Source organism: Peromyscus leucopus, chromosome 14 (genome assembly GCF_004664715.2).
Source record: "Peromyscus leucopus breed LL Stock chromosome 14, UCI_PerLeu_2.1, whole genome shotgun sequence".
Lineage (NCBI taxonomy): Eukaryota > Metazoa > Chordata > Mammalia > Rodentia > Cricetidae > Peromyscus > Peromyscus leucopus.
Genome location: NC_051075.1, coordinates 67,948,533 through 67,970,972, shown reverse-complemented (window position 1 = coordinate 67,970,972; position 22,440 = coordinate 67,948,533). Strand labels below are relative to the sequence as shown.

The window sequence follows — 22,440 nt, the reverse complement described above, 5'->3', positions numbered from 1 at the left end:
GGCTGGCCTCAAACTCACAGAGACCCACCTGCCTCCCGAATGCTGAGATTAAAGGCATGCGCCACTGCCGCCTCCACCACCACCACCACCACCCAGCTCTTTTTTTGTTTTTTAATTTTTTAAAAACAAAAAAGTTCCCCAGGGCTACACAAAGATTGCCTGTCTTAAAATTATATATTGTTGTTGTTGTTAATATTAATAATATTATTTTTTATATGTATACACACACACTCAAATAATATAAAATTAATCCCAGCACTAGAGAGACAGGGGAGGCCAGCCTAATCTACAGAGTGAGTTCCAGTACAGCCAGAGCTACACAGAGAAACCCTGTTACACACAAAAAAAAAAACAAACACACACACATCCCAAAAAAGTTTTTAAATATGTCTTAAGGAGACTGGGGAGTGGGTCAGCTAGTAAAAATGATGCCCATGTCAAAAGCTGAATGTGGTATCATTTTTATGTTACGGAGGAAGGGTGAAAGAATTCTGTAATACTAGAACTCATGGTAAGGTTGGAGTCTGAGACAGATGTGTCCAGAAACTCACAGGACAGCTAGCCTGAGTATGCAGCACTGCTGCAGACACAAGGAAGACCTTGCCTCCTCTAAGATTTGTCCTTTGACATTACTGTGTGTGCTGCCTTCCTTCATGAAGTTGGTTTGTGGCTGTAAGTATGGTCACAAGCCACTGAGCATGTGGAGGTCATTGCACTACTTGGGTATCAATCCTTGCCTTCCATTCTGTTTGATTGAGGGTCTTTTGCTTTTTTTTGTTATATACTGCATGTTAGCTAGGTTAGGTGCTTTCATGGATTCTCCTGTCTTCATCTCTCATCTTGCCATAGAAACATTGGGGTAACACATGTGGCTTTGCATGGGTTCCTCTTGGGATTTTAGGCTTTTTTGGTAAGTGCTCTATCCACTGAGCAATCTCCCTAGCCCTTAGATAAATTGTTAAAATTCTGATTATTTTATACAGTGTATTGTGATCATGGTCCCCCATCCTTTTTGGTTTTTGAGACAGGGTTTCTCTGTAGCTTTCTGCCTTTCCTGGAACTCACTCTGTAGCCCAGGCTGGCCTCAAACTCAGATCTACCTGCTTGCTTCTTCCTCCATAGTGCCAGGATTAAGTGAGTGCATCACCACTAACCTACTACTATCTCTCTTATTTTCATGTCTCCCTCCCTCCAACCCTCCCTCCCTTCTTCCTTCCTTTTTAATTAGGGTTGCTTATGTAAGTGAGTGTAGATAAGTTGTTGTTTGCTGGAGCATTGAACGACTTTTCAGAGGCTATACCACCAGGAAAATAGCTCCCCCCCAGCAACCATTTTGATGTTTCTTTTATGTTGCAGTGCTTTATGACAATTTCTTTTGTCAGGTTTTAGATATAATTTCATCGATGAAGTTCCACATTTTTATGATTGTAAGAGAATGGTACTTTTTCTCTGTAGGGTATGGATGATACACAGGTGCGAAGTGCTGCTACTGATATATTCTCATACTTGGTTGAATATAATCCATCCATGGTACGAGAGTTTGTCATGCAGGAGGCACAACAGAATGATGATGTAAGTAAGAAGTTAACAGAGCAAAAAATAACCAGCAAGGTAAATATTATTTACACTAATAGTAAGTATTTATGCATAGGAGCCTATAGCTGGGGTTATGTATTTTTAAGATTTAAACTACTGCTCTTGGGGAAGTGTAGCCAGTGTCAAATGGCTCACATTCTTCCCCTTAATTTGCTCCTGCCTTAGTTTATAAATTTATTGTATTTGATGTCAACTTTTTAAATTATGAACCTGACGTGGCTATATTGTCTTATTTAAACCCTGAAATCAGTTGACCCTTCTGTCTGTAGAATTGTGACTAACTTGCATTGGAAAGCACTTACACTGCTATAGGTGGTTCTCAGAATCAAGACTAAAGATAAAATATAGCCCCTGACATGTAGTAGGAAGTGTTTCCTTATAACAGTAAAAACAAGTTATTGTCCTGGACACTTAGAGAAACTGTGCTGGTATTTAATTAGAAATTAGAATAGGCATACGGACTTCAAAAAAATCTTAGACTGTTATGGTGGTGTAGATTGAATTTTGTGGTACACAATGTGTATAGAAGCCCTGATTGTATGTACTCTTCTACTTTGTTTTACTAAAGCAATGGTTCTGGGTTTTTGTTTTGTTTTGTTTTGTTTTTTCCTTTCTCCTAATTTTTTGGAAGCCACTTTTTACATAAGAATAGATAAGCCACCAGGCGGCTGTGGCACAAGCCTTTAATCCCAGTCGGATCTCTGAGAGATCTACAGATCGAGACCCAGGACAGGCACCAAAACTACACAGAGAAACCCTGTCTTGAAAGACAGACAAACAACAACAACCAAAAAAAAAAAATAAAAAAATAGATAAGCTATCTTGAATTCCTTGAGAAGAGGAAATTTATGTCTCCTTTGGGTGAGGGGAATTTGCAGAATTTCAGCTTGCAGTGTTACAAAATGAAACATAGTTTTTGTTACTTTTAAAAAAATATACTCCTAGTTTGAAGTTAAATGCCTAGTAATGTCTTTATTTGTGGTTTGTTTTTAAAATTATTGTGCTAGATTACGTGCAGAAATGTACCATGAATTATTGAATCATAATCACATTTTTCTTCTATGAAATAGTCCTATCTTGAGAACCTGAATATCTTGAGTAATTAAAACTAAAGGCTGTTCTTGTAGGCCCTGTAACCACTGGTGAGCAGATATGCCTGTGCATCTTCACACTCCATGAACATGCATTTGGCTTCTGGATTTCACTTGCCAATCATTTCCATGTAGTGTCTGCATTTTCTTTGTCCTTGTCTGTCTTACCACTGCGTACATAGGCAAGCAGAAGGAGTTTGCTCACTGTATCCCTCAGTTTTTATTTATCCTCTGGGCCAAAAACACCAGCCCTAAAAGGTCCTTAGGAAAACCAGAATTTTGGTTTTCTTTGACATTTGAAATCCACATAATATATTACTGTTTTGTACACTCCAGTCTCTACTTTACTCAATTTATCATTTCTACAAATGGAAAACTGCTATTATGTCAAACATAAAAGAAAACTAAAAGTAAATGCAATGAAAGCAAAGCAGCTTTATAAATTCCAAGTATTCTTAGTTTGAAGACATGAGTGTAAAGTCCATGAGCTTTCTGCAGATAGTAGATGAAGTTATTAGAGAAGCAAAACATGTTTTAACACCGTCTGACCTTTATGATTTTTTTTCCCTTTAATCAGACAAGTTTAAAAATAATAGAAAAGTCCAGAGGTAGTGGCACACGCCTTTAATCCCAGCACTTGGGAGGTAAATGCACTTGGGAGGCAGTTCTCTGAGTTGAAGAGCGGGTAGCAGCCTGTGAGTTCCAGGGCAGCCAAAGCTACATAGTGAGACCCTGTCTTAAAAGAGAAAAAAGAAGTAACAGGAAAAGAAACTTAATTTTGTTGTTGTTGTTGTTTGGTACTATTTAATGTCTGTACCATTCCTTAGGGGAAAGAAACATTTCCATCTACCCTGTTAAATAGAATAGTCATTCTAGTTTGTTTGAAGTTAACAAGACAACTAGATTTAGCTGTAATGTTATAATGTGTCTTAGTAATCTGTATTATGTGTATTTTTATCACCAGGATATTTTGCTCATCAACCTCATTATAGAACATATGATTTGTGATACAGATCCTGAGCTTGGAGGAGCAGTCCAACTTATGGGCCTGCTTCGAACTTTAGTTGACCCAGAGAACATGCTAGCCACTGCCAATGTAAGCCATGGCTATTTCTTCTTTCTCATAGCAGTATGTTTTCTATTGCTGGTAGAAGCCAGTACAGTGTAAGTTCATCTAAGTATTTTTGATTCCTTAGAAAACAGAAAAGACTGAATTTCTGGGTTTCTTCTACAAGCACTGTATGCATGTTCTCACTGCTCCCTTACTAGCAAATACAACAGAAGACAAGCCTAGTAAAGGTAAGATAATACAGGTTCGTAGCTTTCTTGAATTGTCAAACTCAAAAAGCTGGTGTTGAGTACAGTCTAGGTTTAAAATATTGGGGCTAGAGAGAGAACTGAGCGCTTAAGAGCACTGGCTGCTCTTCCAGAGGACCCACACTGTGGCTCAGTCCCAGGGCATTACCACTCTCTCCTGGCCCCCATGGGCACTACACATGCGTGGTGCATAAAATTATTTGCAGGCAAAAAAAAAAAAACAAAACAAACAAAAAAAGCACCCTAATGCACATAAAGTAAAAAATGAAAGTCTATGAAGGAAGGAACAGAAGCAGGGCAGCAGGATACACCCTAAGAAGGAAGTAACAATCTTTAGTAGCTTGAGATTTAACCATGTATTTTCAAGAGATTTTTGAGGTGAAATTTGTTTAAGAGCACGATAATCACAGTTAACAAAAACATATAAAAAAAGTATTTGTAGCCGGGCGGTGGTGGCACACGCCTTTAATCCCAGCACTTGGGAGGCAGAGGCAGGCGGATCCCTGTGAGTTCGAGGCCAGCCTGAGCTACCAAGTGAGTTCCAGGAAAGGCGCAAAGCAACACAGAGAAACACTGTCTCGAAAAACCAAAAAACCAAACAAAAAAAAAAAAAAAGTATTTGTTTTCATGTTGGATTTTGTTTGTGCTATGGGATCTATGCTGGCCTCAAACTTAGAACCTTCCTTTTTCAGCCTCTGCAATACTGGGGTCACAGGTGTGTGCCATGGTACGTGGCAAACTATTAAAATTTATTCCTTAGAATTTGCGCTTAAGTGTGTGTATTTAAGGGGTGGTTTCAGAGTCATCCTTGGGAAATTGCCATTGAAGCTCTATCTAGGAATCCATACTTTATTTTCCCTTATAAATTCACAATGTAGTATGTTTATTTTAAAGCATACTCTATTAATAGTAAGTATAATTCATGGCATTAGTAGAAACTGTAGTAGTGTTGATGTACTAAATAAATGTTTATTCTTTTTACCTTTTTTTTTTTTTTTCTTGAGAAAGTTTCTTTACATAGCCCTGACTCACTATGTAGACCAGGCTGGCCTTGAACATACAGACATCCACTGGCCTCTGCCTCCCCAGTGCTAGGATTAAAGGTGTGTTTAGATAAACTCTTGTGTGACCCTAGAAATCAAATTTTGAAATGTCCTTTTGCTTCTTTCTATATTTCTTTGTATTTGGTAAAATTTGAGGTCTTCTTCCAAATTCACACGTTCAAGCCACCCAGCATTTACTAAGACCTTGTAGAAGGGATTATGCCATATTCTGAGGGGACTAAGTGATAGGAATGAAAAAATAAAATACTTAGGAGAGACTTGCTGACTTTAAAGAGTAAGGATTTATCAGAAATGATAATTGTGTTAGGAGTGCACTGTGAGTAGTGAAGAAAGCCCAGAGCCCAGTGAAGTTAGTGGAAGAAGACAGGTGACACCGAGGTGAAAAGGTGTGTGGTGTCATTTCTTAGGCTGTTTATTGTCTGTTCGACATACATCTGATCATGCTTTGCTTATTCTAGATGACTTTCAAACTGCACAGTTACTGGCACTTGTATTGGAGTTGCTAACATTTTGTGTGGAGCACCATACCTACCACATAAAGAACTATATTATCAACAAGGACATCCTTCGCAGAGTACTAGTTCTTATGGCCTCCAAGCATGCTTTCTTGGCATTATGTAAGTGCTTCTTAAAGAATTATTTATTATCTTTCTATATTATCCTGTTCGTAGCTTTAAAGCTCATTGCTGAGAATAATACTGACTTGGGGGGTGGGGTTGTCGGGGACCTAGGATCTTAATACAAGCTCTGCTCCCTGTGATATAGTTTGGCAGGTGTTCATACAAATTGGAGTGGCTAGAAGGTATCTGCCAGTTCAAGTGGTAAGTTTAACCAGACTACCAGCAGCCTATCTTTTGTGCAACTTACAAACTGAAAGATGATTTAATAAAAAATAAACAGACAATACGACAGAGACTATATGTATCTCACAGAGCCTGAAATATGTACATGTGGATCTTTATGGAGAAAGGGAACTGTTTCATAGCTACAGATAATTTTCTTTACTTTCTGTGTGTTTTTTGTTTTGTTTTTATTTTATCTCTTTTATCAATAGTCATTCTGCAACCCAAACTGGCTTTAAGCTCACAGCAATCCTCATGCCTCAGCTGAGTGCTGAGGTTACAGGTGCAAGCTACCATTCCTAGCTTTACACATAGAAATTTTTGTTTGTGTGCATGGTGCTAGAAATTGAGCCCAATACCTTGACCACTACACTACATCCCTAGCCCAAAGCAGGAAAGTTTTTTAACAAGGTTCTTTTTTTTTTTTTTTTTTTTTAAGATTAATCTTAGTTATACTTTTTTTTTTTAAAGCTGACATTCAGTGTTAAGACCTCAGTTTATTATAGTAAAACATACTTTTAAATTAAAAGTAGGTTAATCTGGGCGGTAGTGGTATATACCTTTAATCACAGGCAGATAGCAGGATCTCTGTGAGATCAAGGCCAGCCCAATCTACAAATCAATTCCAGGACAGCTAGAGCTGTTACAGAGAAAACCTGTCTTGGGGGGGGGGGATTATTTATTGGACCTAAGAGATGGCTCAGCAGTTAAGAGCACCAAATGCTCTTCCAGAGGTCCTGAGTTCAATTCCCAGCACCCACATGGTGGGTCATAACCATCTGTAATGGAATCTGATGCCTTCTTCTGATGTGCATACATACAGACAGAGCACTCATATACAAAAAGTACATAAATAAATCTTATCTTGTAGCCAGACTTCTTAGGTAATGAGTTTGCATATCTAAACTGTAGTTATTGGTCAGTTGACTGACCAAATTTAGAGATACTGGTGGCTGAGATGCTTACTGCCAAGTAACTTGCCTATTGGCTTTTAAAGGTAAGTTGGGTTTTGTTGTTTCAGGGCTTCATGTTTCATTTAAGTTTCCACTTGTCATGTTTCTTTACTTGACACATTTGTGATATATACATGAGTTTGGAATATGTCTTTTTACAACCTGAAGAGAATATTGGATTCATTTTGCACTAATTTAGAATACTAAATTTTACTTTAGTCATAGCTTCTGTATTACTAATGAGACTTTCTGAGGACTATAGCAAATAAATCATCTTCCACCAGTGAGCTTGGCACATACAAAGAAGGACTTTAAGAGATTAAAAAGATGACTCACTGGTTAAGGACACTGGATGGTCTTCCAGAGAACCCGAGTTTGATTCCCAGCACCCATGTGACAAAAGACAACTGTCTTTTCTCCAGTTAGAAGGCAATCTGATGCCCTCTTCTGGCCTCCGGGTACCAGGCACACACATGGTATATAGGCATACATGTAGGCAGAACATAGTACACATAAAAACATTTCTCCATATACTTAGCATAGGAGAGGTGATAATACCAAGGCCAAGTTCTTTCATGTCACCATAAAGAGTTTTGTATATATGTGGGGAAAAGAGTTTGGGAAATGAAACAGATAAGTTTAAATAGTTTTATTTCAACAAAGAAAATAGCCAGATATGGTGATTCCACCTGTAGCTCTGGTATTCCAAAGACAGACTGTGTCTGGTATTCCAAAGACAGAATATGTCTGTGAATTCAAGGCTAGTAGTAGCTACATAAAGAGAACCTGTCTCCAGGGGGAAAAAGTAAGACAAGAGATTAAACACAAACTACAATTATATTTCATTGAATCTGAGATGCACATCTTTATATATTTATCCTCTCAAACTAAGGTAAGTCTTAGAGTTAATGACATGGCATTTATAATTAGTAGTTTTGTTTTCATAGTTTTTATGAGAGTGTCGTGTGAAAATCAAAATCCAACTTAATAAGAACTGTACTTAGAGAAACATAGTAATAACAACTTGTTCTAGGTGAATCAGATTAGGAAGTTTTCACAGAGGTGTTAACTTGAATTGTCTTGTTCATAAGAGAAAGTGACATTGTTAATTGAATGTGCGATTAAGATGGTAAGTATAGGACGGCAGTGTGTTTTGCTATAGATGGGAAACTTTAGTCCAGGTGGAAAATGTCAGGACATGGAAGCTAAAAGAAAAGGCCTAGGAAAAAAGTTTAGGCATTCTCTTTGTCTTTTTTGCTTGTGGTATTGTCAAAAGAATTTATTGTAATCCAGTAAGAACTGCGTAGAGAATCGTTTTACATGATGAAGATCATACTGGAAACTGCTATTCTATCTTAGGTATATTCTATATGTCTTTTATAACGGGGACAAGTTACTTTGAAACCTAACTATTCACAGCGGGCCTCTATTCCCAGACTTCGGGAGGAGAGCATCTCTGACAATAGCAGTCATCAGTAATAGTCCTTTTATAAAGACTGGCTTTAAGCTGGGTAGTGGTGGCACACACCTTTAATCCCAGCACTCAGGAGGCAGAGGCAGGTGGATCTCTTGAGTTCAAGGCCAACCTGGTCTACAGAGTGAGTTCCAGAACACGCAAAGCTACACGGAGAAACCCTTTCTCCAAACAAAAGATTTGTGGTTCTTCTGAGAAAAGTATGCATTGAAATAAAAAGTTAGGTATACTATTTCAGAGAGAATTTTATAAGTTAAATACACACGTAAGTAGAAAAGACAATAGTTATAGATTGTTGTGAGCCAGCATATGGTTGCTGGGAATTGAGCTCAGGACCTCCAGAAGAGCAACCAGTACTCTTAACTTTTGAGCTATCTCTCCAGCCCCAGGAATTCTATATTTTATGTGTTGTTTTTTAATTAGTATTTATCATTTTTAAATACAACTAAGCAAGTTTGTAGGTAAGACCCACAGTCCTTTCTAAAATGAGTACAAGATAGATAACAAGTTCCATTCATCTTTGTACTGTGCCTTTTTAAGACTTTGGGTACTTTTATGTTGACTAGGTATTGTTGTTTAAAAAGTGTTGAATTGAGGCTGGGGAGATAGATTGGTGGGTAGAAGCGGCTTGCTGCTAAGTTTGGTCCCTTGGGCCTACAATGGTGGGAGAAGACCAAACTCCTAAAAGCTGTTGTCTAATCTCCACATATGAGCCATGGCACGAACATTTCCCCTCCCACACATAGTAAATGGAGAACAGAAACAGAACTCCATAAAAAGAATGATTTTCTTTTAAAGCTTTATTGTAGGTAGGTCAGACAGCTCAGTGGTAGAGTGCTTACCTGGCATGCTAACATCAGGAGGCCCTGGCTTCAATCCCCAGCATCAATAGAAGGGGGGCAGGCAGAATTTTGCTACAAAGCTTCTATTATTAGTTCCATGTGTGGTAATGAGTCTCAGACTTACTCCATGAAATCTCGTGTCATGTACTACAAAAAAAAGTCATTAAAACTGAACACAAGAGAATCCTGGCCTGTTATAGTGAAGATTAGTGCCGTTGTGAGTGGAACCAGAGTGCACATTACGTTGAAAATGCTTTGGTTATGCCAATTGGGCATAACGAGGAGCTTTCTCTAATCTCCTTTGAATGACTGGACTTTATAGAATTGACTGATAAAATGTGGAAAACAACTTGCTGTTCAGTAGCAAAGAATAATAGTATTTGGATATTTTTGAGGCGGGGGTGATTTTAAACAGAAGTAATTATTGATGTATATCAGGACAAATGGATATAAGAGAGGAAGCCAAAAAATAAATAAATAAAACACCTAGACCTACCTTCTATCTAGATCAGCACTTTCTGGGAAGATGTGCTTTTAAGGGAGGGGTTAAGGGTGTCATCTGCATGTCCTGGCCTCACTGAATTCTGGGAAGGTAGTAGATTCTTTGCCCATACCTAGGAATTGCATATGTAGCATTGGGGTTAATGTGATGTTTTGATAGGACACAAGTCTCCACAAAGCCTGCTGAGTTAGATTACCAAATCTTAGAATAATAGTTCTTGCTTTTTGAAAGTTTAAAATTTACAAATTAGCATGAGCTTTTTAAGTGTTAATTTTTGTCTAAACAAGTGGAACGGTCTCACTTAAGTTCTTTTGCCAGCCAACCCAAGAGAATTCACTGTTTTAGAAATAAACCCTTGTCAGCCTTCACTCCCCACACAGAACAATGCCTCTTACTGCTTAAAATGTCTTCACCATACTTGTTTTTACATTTTTTCAGTAGATTAAAAATAAAACGCAGTTAATACTCTTTAAACTATTTTGAAACTCCCTGCCCAGAGTGTTTCTTTATGAAGATACACTCTTAAATAAGTTGGATTGTTAGGGCAGTTTCTAACCAACTGTACCTAATTGGGCATTCACTTGTGGACCTCTTTGTGCCAACTAAAGAAAAATTGAGCTGCTTTACTCCTCTGCCTTCCCACCCAGAAACCGTGTCAGCATGGTTGCCTGGCTACCTGCTCATGAAGGACTTGATTAATAACAAATTGGCAATTTAACGAGCCACTTCCATGATCTCCAAAGAAACCAAAATACAAACACAATATTTAATCTTGCCAACCGAAGACGATGTGACTGCGTGAAGTGAGTATGCTTTTTTGAACTGTTTACAGTAATTGGGGCATTAACTTACTGATAATTTCATATAGGTTAAAGAGGGTTTTGCTGAAGTCTAGCTGTCTGAGTATATTTGGATCTTGATGAATGGTGACCTAAGTAACTCCCCATACCTCAAGATGCAAATATCTATCTACTAATCTGTAAGTTAAAGCCTAATTAATCATTAAAGGGAACATTAAAAAGCATACTCGCTACAATGAGAGTAGAGGACCGAATTTTAAAACAACCTAAATTTATATCTAAACCATGGGAAGGCAATTTTCGGGGCATGCAGATTTTTGTGGTTTGTTGTCTTTTTTTAACCACATCTACAAATAAACCAGTATAAATCCATGAACTCTATAAAATAGTAAGAGTATCATCAAAAATTTGAAAATCAAATTACAGTACAGTGGATTGCCCTTAAAAAAAAAAAGAAGTGCCTTTTTTTTTCTTTTTTTCTTTTTTTTTTTTTTTTTTTAGGTAATTTAAAATGTATTCAAAGTGGTATGATGAAAATATTGTCCCCTTAAATAATATGGTAACCTCATTCCTTACCTTAGCTATAAACTTCATTTTGGCCAATAGTGATGATGTATTACCAGAACTTTTCTGGCTTTCTAAGACTTGTGTTCTATGATAACATACACTACCTTTTTGTTGTTGTTGTTGTTGTTGTTGTTGTTGTTGTGTGTTGTGGTGGTGGTGGTGGTGGTGGTGGTGGTGGTTGTGGTTGTGGTGGTGAGGGGGAGGGGAGGAGGGGTGTCCTAGATCTCACTACATGGCCCCCATTGGCCTTGAACTCTAAACAGTCCTCCCACCTCAGCCTCCCAAGTGTTGGAATTATAGGCATGACTTCCACAACCTACCAGCACACACTGTTTGAGAATGCCTTTTCTTACAGCACTCTTAAGATCCCTGTGTTCAGGTTCATATACCTGCACACAGTTAAGAATGGAGAATACTTGTGTCTGTTCATAAGTTCTGATGTTTGTTGACTCCAAGATGTAGAACATTAAACAGCAATACCTCTGTGTTTCAGGTGCCCTCCGATTTAAGAGAAAAATCATTGGATTAAAAGATGAATTTTATAACCGCTACATAATGAAAAGTTTTTTATTTGAACCTGTAGTCAAAGCATTTCTCAACAATGGATCTCGTTACAATCTGATGAACTCCGCCATAATAGAAATGTTTGAATTTATTAGAGTGGTAGGTTCTGTCTTCTTATATTAGGATTTGGGTTTTAAATTGAGAAACTTGAGTATCTGTCTTTGTCTTGAGAGTGTGTGGGAAAGATTTTCTTTAAGAACCATACTACCAAAATCATAAGAGTATTTGAATTTAGACCAATAAAAAACTCCAAATAATAGGTGTGCAAAACTATCTGGCATGCTTTATAGAGCTGTGATAAATATGCTGGCTGTGGAGGCTCAGTGTGTAATCCTAGTACTCCTCAGACCCTGTCTCAAACAAAAAGAATTGTGATAAGATATACAGAACTTCTCATGCTTGTCATTTTCATTATTCTAAAATATATCCTCTAAGGGTAGTATTTTTATGTTACTGCACAACTGCCACAGAAGTCCATCTCCAGAACTTGACTTTTTCTGTTCTTTAGTATGTTTTTGAGATTAGGGTGGATCTTGCTCTACAGTTCAGGCTGGCCTCAGTCTCATGACCATTCTCCTGCCTCAAGCCTTATAAGTGCTGGGATTGCAGGTGTGTGCCTCTGTGTCCAGTCTTGGGGAATCAGAATCACTAGAGTGGGGCTTGGACATACAATCTGGGAACACCTGTGGACATTTCCCAGATACCCCAAAAGACTATTGAAGGAGCCAGTATAGCAAGCATATGCTGTTCCCGTTTTCGTTGTTTGACTGTTTTTAAAATTGTATGCTAACTTTATGAAATTAAACTTTTGGTGAGTCTTAGGAATTACTACAGTAAAGCCTCATTTTATCTTGTTAAAGTGGTATTTTTGGATCTGATTTATTTCATTACAATTCTTTTTTGTAGGAAGATATAAAATCATTAACTGCCCATGTAATTGAAAATTATTGGAAAGCACTAGAAGATGTAGATTATGTGCAGACTTTTAAAGGATTAAAATTGAGGTTTGAACAACAAAGAGAAAGGCAAGACAACCCCAAACTCGACAGGTAAGTTACTCCATATTTGAACATGTTCTTGGTTCAGCAGTAGATTGGGTGGTGCTGGCTTTCCTGGCAGTATTTGAGTTGTAGAGAGAAGATGAGAAGACATGCACAGGAATTGCCGTTGTCTTCTTTTTCTTTAACACCTTTTATGCATGCATGTGTGTTCACACACATGTATACTGTGATGGGGAGGGGCGGGACAGGATTGTTTCAGGATAACTTGTAGGAGTTAGTTTTCTTCTTCCAGCATGTGGGTTCTGGGGCTCAAACACAGGTTTGTCCTACTTAATAGAACACACCTTTACTCTGGGCAACTGTTAGTTTTGCTTGTTTGTTTCTGAAAGTAAGATCTTCAGACACCAATATAAACTGATACAGCAGTGAAGTTTTTACATGATCAGAATATTATCTTAATTGATTTTTTTAAAGTATAGATTATTTAAAATACCATGTACCTTCCTAAATAACTAGATTCACACTTACAGTATGGGTTGTTATGTCTCGTCCGTCCATTCCCCCCCATTAATTTTGTTTTGTTTATTTGGTTTGGTTTGGTTTGGTTTTCAAGACAAATTTCTCTGTGTAACAGTCCCTGGAACTTGCTTTGTAGACCAGCCTGGCATCAACTCACAGAGATCCGCCTGCCTCTTCCTCTCAAGTCCTGGGATTAAAGGCCTGTACCACCACCACCCAGTCCCATTAATTTCTTAATATATATATATATATGGTTTGTCTGCATGTATATCTGTGTAACTACCAGGTGTATGCTTGATAGCCACAGAGGACAGAAGAGGGTGTTGGATCCCCTGGGAGTAGAGATACAAATGGTTGTGAGCTGCTGTTGGATGCTGGGAATTGAACACAGCTCCTAACTACTGTGCAATTTCTATCTAGCCTTTGTAGTATGATTTATAATCTGTGCAATAATTACTTAACTCCCAATGTTAACAGGTTTAATAATTGAGCTATAAAAAGTATTTTAGAAATCTGAAGTTTGAGTATATCAGCTTATATCAGATTTAATACAGTCTGTCTTTTACTTATGCATTTGTTCCAGTGTGATTTGGTATTTGGTTTTGGTGGTGTCAGGGATCAGGCCCAGTACCTTGTTTACCTCAATCCCTTTACAGCCTTCCATTTTCTCATAGCATGCGGTCCATCTTGAGGAATCATCGATATCGACGAGATGCCAGAACTCTAGAAGATGAAGAAGAGATGTGGTTTAACACAGATGAAGATGACATGGAAGATGGAGAAGCTGTGGTGTCTCCATCTGACAAAACTAAGAATGATGATGATATCATGGATCCAATCAGTAAATTCATGGAAAGGAAGAAATGTATGTTGAAACAGTGGGCTAGGAAAAGTGAGGCTCTCTCAGCCCAGGTCTTTATTTCTTGAGAAAATGATTAGTATCTACTCAGAACATAAGATGACAATTCAGAGACCTATAGGACATGGCTGAATTGCTGACCATGTGAAGGTATATGCTGAGTTTTCCTAGTTTAAGGAAAATAGTTTGGAGGGTACAAATACTAAATGTGATACCGAAGGTCATATTTCTGCATTGTCAAATTTGCTGGATAATAGCATTTAGTACGTGGATAGGCTTTGTTCATAGGTTGGATGTCAAGAGTTGCTCCTGAGCAAAGAAGTAAGCTAGTTAATTGTTTTCTAGTGTCACTTCATTTGGAGGAATTCAGAAAACAATGAGTGACAACTATTTTACACTCTCCTTTTTAGTGAAAGAAAGTGAAGAAAAGGAGGTGCTTCTGAAAACTAATCTTTCTGGACGACAGAGCCCAAGTTTCAAACTCTCCCTGTCTAGTGGGACAAAGGCTAACCTCAGCAGCCAGTCGTCGGCAGCAAGCCTACCTGGCTCTCCAGGGTCACCTGGGTCCCCAGGCTCTCCGGGCTCTCCTGGATCCGTCCCTAAGAGTACATCTCAGACGGCAGCTATTACCACAAAGGTACACTTCTCACTCCCCATGTGCTGGCCCTTCTCTACCATGCTTTAAGCTTTCTCAATGGTCGGTGTACCTGGGTTTGCTCTTTGCTTCTCTCTTCTGGAACTAGCTAACTGCTGTGGACTAGAAGGTGAGACCTCGTCACGACCACTACCTGAGCTCACATCAGCGTGTCCAGTGCAAAGTTCAGTCTCTTTGATGTTGTTCACTATCTTTATTACCTTTCCCAATTAGAAACCAGCTCAAAACTTGGGAGGGAAGCAGGAGTTTTCTGTTTGTTGTTTGATTGGTTTTGTTTTGTTTTGTTTTTTTAGGTTAACTAACTACTATCGCTAACATTTCATATAAGAAGGAATAAAATTCTGATACTAAATATGTAGACAACATCTCTTTAATAAAAGCATTCATTTGGTGGCTTTTGCTACTTAAGCATGCCTTCCCCCAATGTACATAAAACTAATAGCAGTTAGACCAGACTAATTAAATCCATAGTGCCATCCAGTCCCTTTTGTTCTTTTTTTAAAGTACATTTGTGTGTGTGGGCATACCACAGCACATGTGGGGGTCAGAGGGCAACTTGAAGGAATCAACTCTCCCTTCCACCATGTGGGTCAAGCTTAGGTCATTGGGCTTGGTAGAAAGTCCCCTCACCTGCTGTGCCATCCCACAGTCTCATTTCATTGACACTGGCTAAGGCTGAGTCAGAGGTGTTGAGATGAAGCCGTAGGCTGAGAGCAGGGTACTATGGATTTTCATAGTCAGATTGTACTGTAGGAGTTGGAGAAGTAGGCTGAAAAGGAAATCCAAAAGAGAGTGACAGAGAGATCATGGAACTACTTCCTATCTGCCTCCATTTTGAGTGATCTGTCTTCTGCATGTTGATACATACCATTTTAAGATTTTATTTTAAGGTAAATTTGAGCCTGTAGCTAGAGTTTTCCTGCCTTGCCCACAGTCAGGACAAATTTCTGTCACCCGCCAGTCCCACAGTCGCTCAGACCCAACCAAGTAAACACAGAGACTTATATTGCTTACAAACTGTATGGCCGTGACAGGATTCTTGTTAACTGTTATTATAGCTTAAATTAATCCATTTCCATAAATCCATACCTTGCCACGTGGCTGGTGGCTTACCGGTGTCTTCACATGCTGCTGGTCATGGCAGCGGCTGGCAGTGTCTCTGCCTCAGCCTTCTGCTTCCCATAATTCTCCTCTCTCCTTGTCCCACCTACTTTTTGCCTGGCCACTGGCCAATCAGTGTTTTATTTATTGACCAATCAGAGCAATTTGACATACAGACCATCCCACAGCATGAGCCAGCCATTGTAGTGCAGGCCAATAATCCTAGCTCCTTTGGAGACTGAGAAAAGAAGATTGCTAGTTCAAGGCCTGCCTGGGCAACTTAAGTGAGACCCTGGCTCAAAAAGTAAAAATGAGGGCTGGATGTGTAGCAGTAGTAGAACCATTGACTTGAGACATATGAAGCCCTGGGTTCAGTCCCCAGTGCCATTTAAAAACTGTTAGTCATAAGCCATTTTTCAGTGATATCTGTTAACTGGGTCGTTTTCTAATAGTATGTAATTTTTTGTTTCTGAACAGGGAGGACTCGTGGGTCTGGTAGATTATCCTGATGATGATGAAGATGATGATGAGGATGAAGACAAGGAAGACACGCTACCACTGTCAAAGAAAGCGAAATTTGAGTCCTAATATTAGCAACTGCCTGTGATCAGTACCTGTTGACAAAACTGGTTCTTTACCCCTCCCCCCTACAAAATCCACATCAAAGCGCAGTGGTCTCTTGTGAGTGACTGACACGAATCAGCAGCACACTGGACTTCTGCTCATCAAGTGCCAATTCAATGGAGCAGGAGGAGGGGGATGCCGTGCAGTTAGGGGGAAGACATAAGCCTGTGAGCTCTCCGGCTTGGACCACACATTGCCCTTTTCTCAGGGAAGGAAATGGAAATCAAAAGCCAACAGGGCAGGGGTTTTGTCAGTGAACTCTGGATTGACTGGTCAGTTGCTACAATCAGAACTTGCTTTCTTGGACCATGTTTGAGACGTAGAAGAATGGGTCTTTCTGCCATAGTTCCTCACTAGTAAAGAATGCCAGCAGTTTCTTTGTTTAAAGAGACCTGCCTTTAAAACCGTACATTCTGAACATTTTAGTCAAGCTACAACAGGTTTGGGAAACCTCTGTGGGGGAGGGGCAAAATAAAGTATCCTTTTTTTTTAATCTGTTCCCTTTGCCCTTCAAACTGCAGATTTTTTTTTTTTTTTTTTTTTTTTTTTTTAAGGTGGGGATTTATCCCTACTTGATTAAAGATTGAGTGGAATTCTAGATGTGGTCATTTGTGTCATAATTTTTCTTTTTGTTTCAGTTTGTTTGTTTTGTTTTTCTCCCCCTGAGTGTATGATTAGTTGTTGAATATATATATTTGGGACCATTAAAACATTTTTGATGTAATATAGCCTAATGTGCTGGCACCTGCTTTACATGTGTAATTTGTGTTCTACATCACAGTTCTTAATTTGTTTAGAGTTTTATGAAAGATGGTATAGTTTTTATTGACAAAAGCAAAGTAATCTTACAACTATGTGCATAAAAAAGCAATACTATTTTGTGACTAAATATTTTATATTAAAATTTGCATCAGCATCTGTCTTGAGATTTCAGGGAAATAGAATGGAATTTAAAACTTCGACAGTTTTGTTAAACCTAGAAACATGAAATTAGTATTCCAAAGAGATTCAGAAATTTCATATCTTGGAGAAATGACGGTACATTAAATCAAAATTGAGGATGGATGATTTAAAAGTAATACTTGACTTTTGAATAATAAAAAGAAAAGTGACGAGTAAGAGAAATTGTATTAATTGTATGTTTCTTTTCTTTCTTTCCTTTTTCAACATATGCCCTTTGGAATACCAGTTTAAGCTGTAAGTGGTGGTACCTAAATAAACACCCAAGGAGCATTATGTTACACCTTATTAAAACAGTATTTTGGGGTCTGGGGATGTAGCTTAGTAGTAGAGTGGGTTGGGGCAGCTTTCACTTTTAGCTCCATTACTACCTGAAAAAATGTGTTCTTGAATAGGGTCTTTATTGTTAGACATAAGATGACTTGAAGGAAATGAGAATGTCAGGGTTCCAAAAGCCTCACTTTTTTAAAGTGGAAAAAAATGGAACTTTATAGTTGCAAATGAGTAAAATTTCATACTCAGGAAAGGACATAATTGTACCCAGCCAAGCAGTTTGTGCATCTGTCTTTGATGCTTTATTCCTTAGTAAGATCAGGAGCTTTAGAATATTATTGGGCATGGTAGTACATATAATCCCAGCATTTGGGAAGCTGAAGCAGGTGAATCTTTGAGTTTGAGGCAACACTGTAAGAAGAAACTTTAGAGTATAATAAATTGTAAAAGATTAATTCATTTCACTATAGATCTGCTTTTTAAAAAGATATTTTATTCAGGTGATAGCAGCACACTTCTTTAATCTCAGCACTCTAGAAGCAGAGGCAGGCAGATCTCGTGAGTTCAAGGCCACCTTGGTCAACAAAGTGAGTTCCAAGACAGCCAAGGCCACACCGAAACCCTGTCTCAAAAAAACAAAGTTTTGTATTTTATGTTGATGGTGTTTTCTTCATGTATGTTTCTGTGCCACATATCTGCAGTACCTGGGGAGGACAGAAGTCAGATCCTCTGGACCTGGAGTTACAGATGGTTGTGAGCAAGCAAGTGGGTACTGGGAAACAAATCCTGGTCATCTGTAAGAGTAACAATTGCGTGTAACCACTAAGCCTCTCTTCAGCCCTCTCTTTGACAGGGCCTAGCTCTATGACTAGCTGGCTTAGAACTCACTATTTAGACCAAACTGGCCTTAAACTAGCTAGCTAGAAGTAGTCCTAGCTCTTCCTCCTGAGTGCTGGGATCATTGCACCAACATAAGTTTAGAGCTACTTCTGAGTCAGAAATTCTGGCTGTTAATTGAAGTTAACACCTATCTTGTTTTTTGTTGTTGTGTTTTATTTTTTTGACCAAGTCTCACTGTGTCCTTGGCTGTTTGGAACTCAGTATGTAAACTAGAGTTACAGAGGTCCACCTGCCTCTGCCTCTGCCTCTTATAATGCTAGAGTGTTAGGCTGGAGAGGTGGCTCAGCAGTTAAGAGTGCTGGCTGTTGTTCCAGAGGTCCTGAGTTCAATTCCCACCAACCACATGGTGGCTCCCAACCATCTATAATGGGATCTGATGCCCTCCTTCTGGTGTGCAGGCATACATGTATACATGACAGATAAATAAGTCTTAAAAAAAATGCTAGTGTATGTGCTCACCATACTTAAATCAACTTGTTTATATAGAGAAAGTAATAAGGTCTAAGTCAAATACTGTCTTTACTGTTACTTAGAACATTTTGTGTCAACTAATGATGGTGGCTTAAACATTTTTTTTAAGCATCTCTAGCTGAACTCATCTTTTCATGATCTTTTCAGAATGATTTTTTGGGCACTTGCTTTGATATTTTAGGAATGCTTGGACAGAGGACAGACTCATCACTTCATAAATCACCTAGTTATTTTAAAGAAATCTTTGTTAACCTTTGGCCACACTTTTCAGATTATTGCTTTCTTAACTCAGTGCAAACAATGAAGATTCGCTACGTAATAAATCCAAAAGAACATCTGGTGGAGACCTACCATTAGCCAGAAGTTACTAGATACTCAGCCCTCAGGTTGACGGTTTAACTAAAAGGCCACACAGTATTGTTTATGTTCTAGGAATTCAGCCCTGGACTCTAGTACTCAAAGCACATGATGTACCACTGAGCTACATAGCCCTGAGTTCACACTCCTAAACCCAAGTCTTGGTAGCTGGTATGAATATAATATGAGTTATTTTTCACCTCAATGATACCAATAAGTTCTTTTGCTCATTTTGTAGTGTTTGGAGTGGGGAAAAAGAAAAAAGAAATTGCTCAAAGTGATGAAATCTTTATAATCCAGGAAACATTTTGCCATCCACACTTCCACAAATGCTACCCTGGTAGTTTTCAGTGGATTGTGTTGCTATTTCTTGCCCAGATGTACTCAGATCCTGTATGTAATTTCATCAGAACATTTCTCTGATCTTTGTTACTCAAGACACCCTGTCTATTCCTTAAAGGAAAGTTCTATCTTGTTTCAACTTTGTATCTTCAACGCCTAACACCAAGTAACCTACCTACATGTGGCTCTCTGGAAATGCTCAGTACAGAAAAGAGCCATCTGTGCTCACTCTGCAAACTGGTTTACATAGTTAACAGTTTCTCAACTCTGAATTTCCCCTTTTAGTGGATAGAAATGGAGGGCTCCAAACCTCCTCTTTATCTTGCTCTTCAGAGAAGTTTTATGAAACTAGAACTCTAATGTATTGGTATTGTTAATGTGTTTAGATAAGTCTTACTAACTCGTTGGATGTGGTGGTGTATGCCCATGGTGTAATCCCAGGGGCAAAGGCAGCCTGACCTTTTGCATTTAAGGCCAGCCTGGTCTAAGGCAAGTTTCAGGACATCCAGGGCTACACAGAGGAACTCTGACTGGGGGGAGGGGGAGGGGTTACTAATTACTAAAATCTAATCTTTCCTGGCCCTACCCTCTCTGCTCGTGATGGGTTCAAGCAAGCCAGCCTCACCTTCCAAGTGGCTGGAACTTCAGACATGTTCTGCACGTGGCTGGTTTTGAGACAAACATTTTGACAACTCAGTTCAGGTTAGCATTGTATTTATTCACCACCGCTGCCCACATATAGGCACAAACTTACATTAATACAGAAAGAAAAATAGGTAAACTTTACTTTTAAAGTGCAATCAGAAATAACTAGTTTATATGCTTTCATAACTTAAGCACTACTGTAGAGGAAGGTGAGGATATAACAGCCTCCATGATGGTCATAATGGGGTGGCTCTGAGAGGTACAGACTTCACATGTAAGAACTCAGGAAAACTGGGTGTTCTAAGATTCTCAGGGTTGCTACTCAAGTTCTTGAGGGTCCCACCTTTGGAAGGATGAGGGAAAAAAGGAGGGCCACAAAAGAGGCTGAATGAGCATTCAGGAAGCCATAGTATGTAAGTCCTATCTGTCCACTGATTGGTCAGCTGACTCTTGACCGATTTCTGGTAATTAAAAAGTTATGGACCGAATGTAGGGGCTGGAGATGTAGCTTAGTGTTACCACACTGGCTTGCAATGTGGGAGACCCTGGATTTGGGTCCCAGCAAGAGTGTAAGGGCAAGAGCATAGAAGTAAGTTTCTTGATCCTTACCTGTACTGAAAACTACAAAGTAACTGAGGGATCTAGAAAAGGGTGTGTGGGAAATAGCTGTCCCAATGGCATGCTACCAATGGAGTATTGAATATGTCAGCACTGCAAAAGATTTTGTGTGTGTGTGTGTGTGTGTACTTACTTCGGGAGTTGCTGGTGAGTCAAATCCAGGGCAAATGCTCTACCACCATGCCAAAATCCAGCTCGCTCGCTCGCGCTCTCTCTCTCTCTCTCTCTCTCTCTCTCTCTCTCTCTCTCTCTCTCTCTCTCTCTGTGTGTGTGTGTGTGTGTGTGTGTGTGTGTGTGTGTGTGTGTACAGTGTGGGTTGAACTGGGACTTCCTACTTGGTAAACATTGACTTAGCCACTGAGCTACATCCCCACCCTTAAATATATTGATACAGTGAAAACCTGGAGGGAGATGACTATAATACTTCATCTATAACTGAAATTTTCTGCTCTTAGTCATTCAGAGTATGCAGCAAGAATGGTATATTGGTTAAAATTAGATACCTAAAAATGATGGAGAGAACTTTGTAAATCTCATTAAATGAGGTAAAGTACCCACCCAACCCCCAACCCCCCCAAAAAAAAAACAGTTTCAGAATTCAAGAATCAAAGGCATATTGAAAAGGGCTACATCTATTCAAGAGTCTCAGATAAGAACAGTGGCATTCACTCCCATTTCCACCTACCCACTGACTGCCTGGTCCTTAGCCAACCTTGAGGTAGGTAGTTCTAATGATGCAGGACAGCATTGAAAAATGCAGCCTCTGCCATACTTGGTTGGGAGTTTAGGGGGGGGGGGGGGAGGAGACTCAGATTACTGGGCTGGAGAGATGGCTCAGAGGTTAAGAGCACTGGCTGCTCTTCCAGAGATCCTGAGTTCATTCCCAGCAATTACATGGTGCCTCACAACCATCTAAATGAGATCTGGTGCCCTCTTCTGGTGTGCAGACATACATGCAAGCAGAACACTATGCATAATAAACCTTAAAAAATAAACCTTTAAAAAAAAAACATAGATTATTAAACTCAAATCTATTAATGGCTCAGCAGTTAAGAGGGCCAGGTTCGGGGGCTGGAGAGATGGCTCAGAGGTTAAGAGCACTGGCTGTTCTTCCAGAGGTCCTGAGTTCAATTCCCAGCACCCACATGGTGGCTCACAATCATCTGTAACTCTAGTTCCAAGATGCAAGTGCAAGCAAATGTCTCACACACACACAGATTCATGCTGCGGAAATTCCCATACACATAAAAATAACTTCTAAAAAATACATTCAGGAGCCGGGAGGTGGTGGCACATGCCTTTAATCCCAGGACCCGGGAGGCAGAGGCACGAGGATCTCTGTGAGTTCAAGGCCAGCCTGGGTTACAAAGTGAGTTCCAGAACAGGATCCAAAGATACACAGAGAAACCCTGTCTCAAAAAACAAACAACAACAAAAAAAAATTCACAGAGATCCAATATTTTCTTTTTTTAATGTGTGTGTGTGTGTGTGTGTGTGTGTGTG

The 22,440-nt window shown here is 39.2% G+C and overlaps 1 protein-coding gene across 2 annotated transcripts in view; it reads left to right on the top strand.

Moving 5' to 3' along the window:
- Window positions 1–17,501, top strand: part of Ppp4r3a (protein phosphatase 4 regulatory subunit 3A) — a 49,902-nt gene extending 32,401 nt beyond the window's left edge. Inside the window, exons 7-15 of one of the 2 annotated variants that reach the window (XM_028886656.2) lie at window positions 1,456–1,572; window positions 3,652–3,783; window positions 3,884–3,986; window positions 5,527–5,685; window positions 11,542–11,711; window positions 12,519–12,661; window positions 13,807–13,997; window positions 14,402–14,628; window positions 16,225–17,501. In XM_028886656.2, the coding sequence (XP_028742489.1) occupies window positions 1,456–1,572; window positions 3,652–3,783; window positions 3,884–3,986; window positions 5,527–5,685; window positions 11,542–11,711; window positions 12,519–12,661; window positions 13,807–13,997; window positions 14,402–14,628; window positions 16,225–16,335 (1,353 nt within the window). In that variant the 3' untranslated portion in view covers window positions 16,336–17,501. Of the gene's footprint in view, window positions 1–1,455; window positions 1,612–3,651; window positions 3,784–3,883; window positions 3,987–5,526; window positions 5,686–11,541; window positions 11,712–12,518; window positions 12,662–13,806; window positions 13,998–14,401; window positions 14,629–16,224 lie in introns of both variants that reach the window. The other variant, XM_028886655.2, reaches the window with a different exon arrangement.
- The last annotated feature ends 4,939 nt before the right edge of the window (window positions 17,502–22,440 follow it).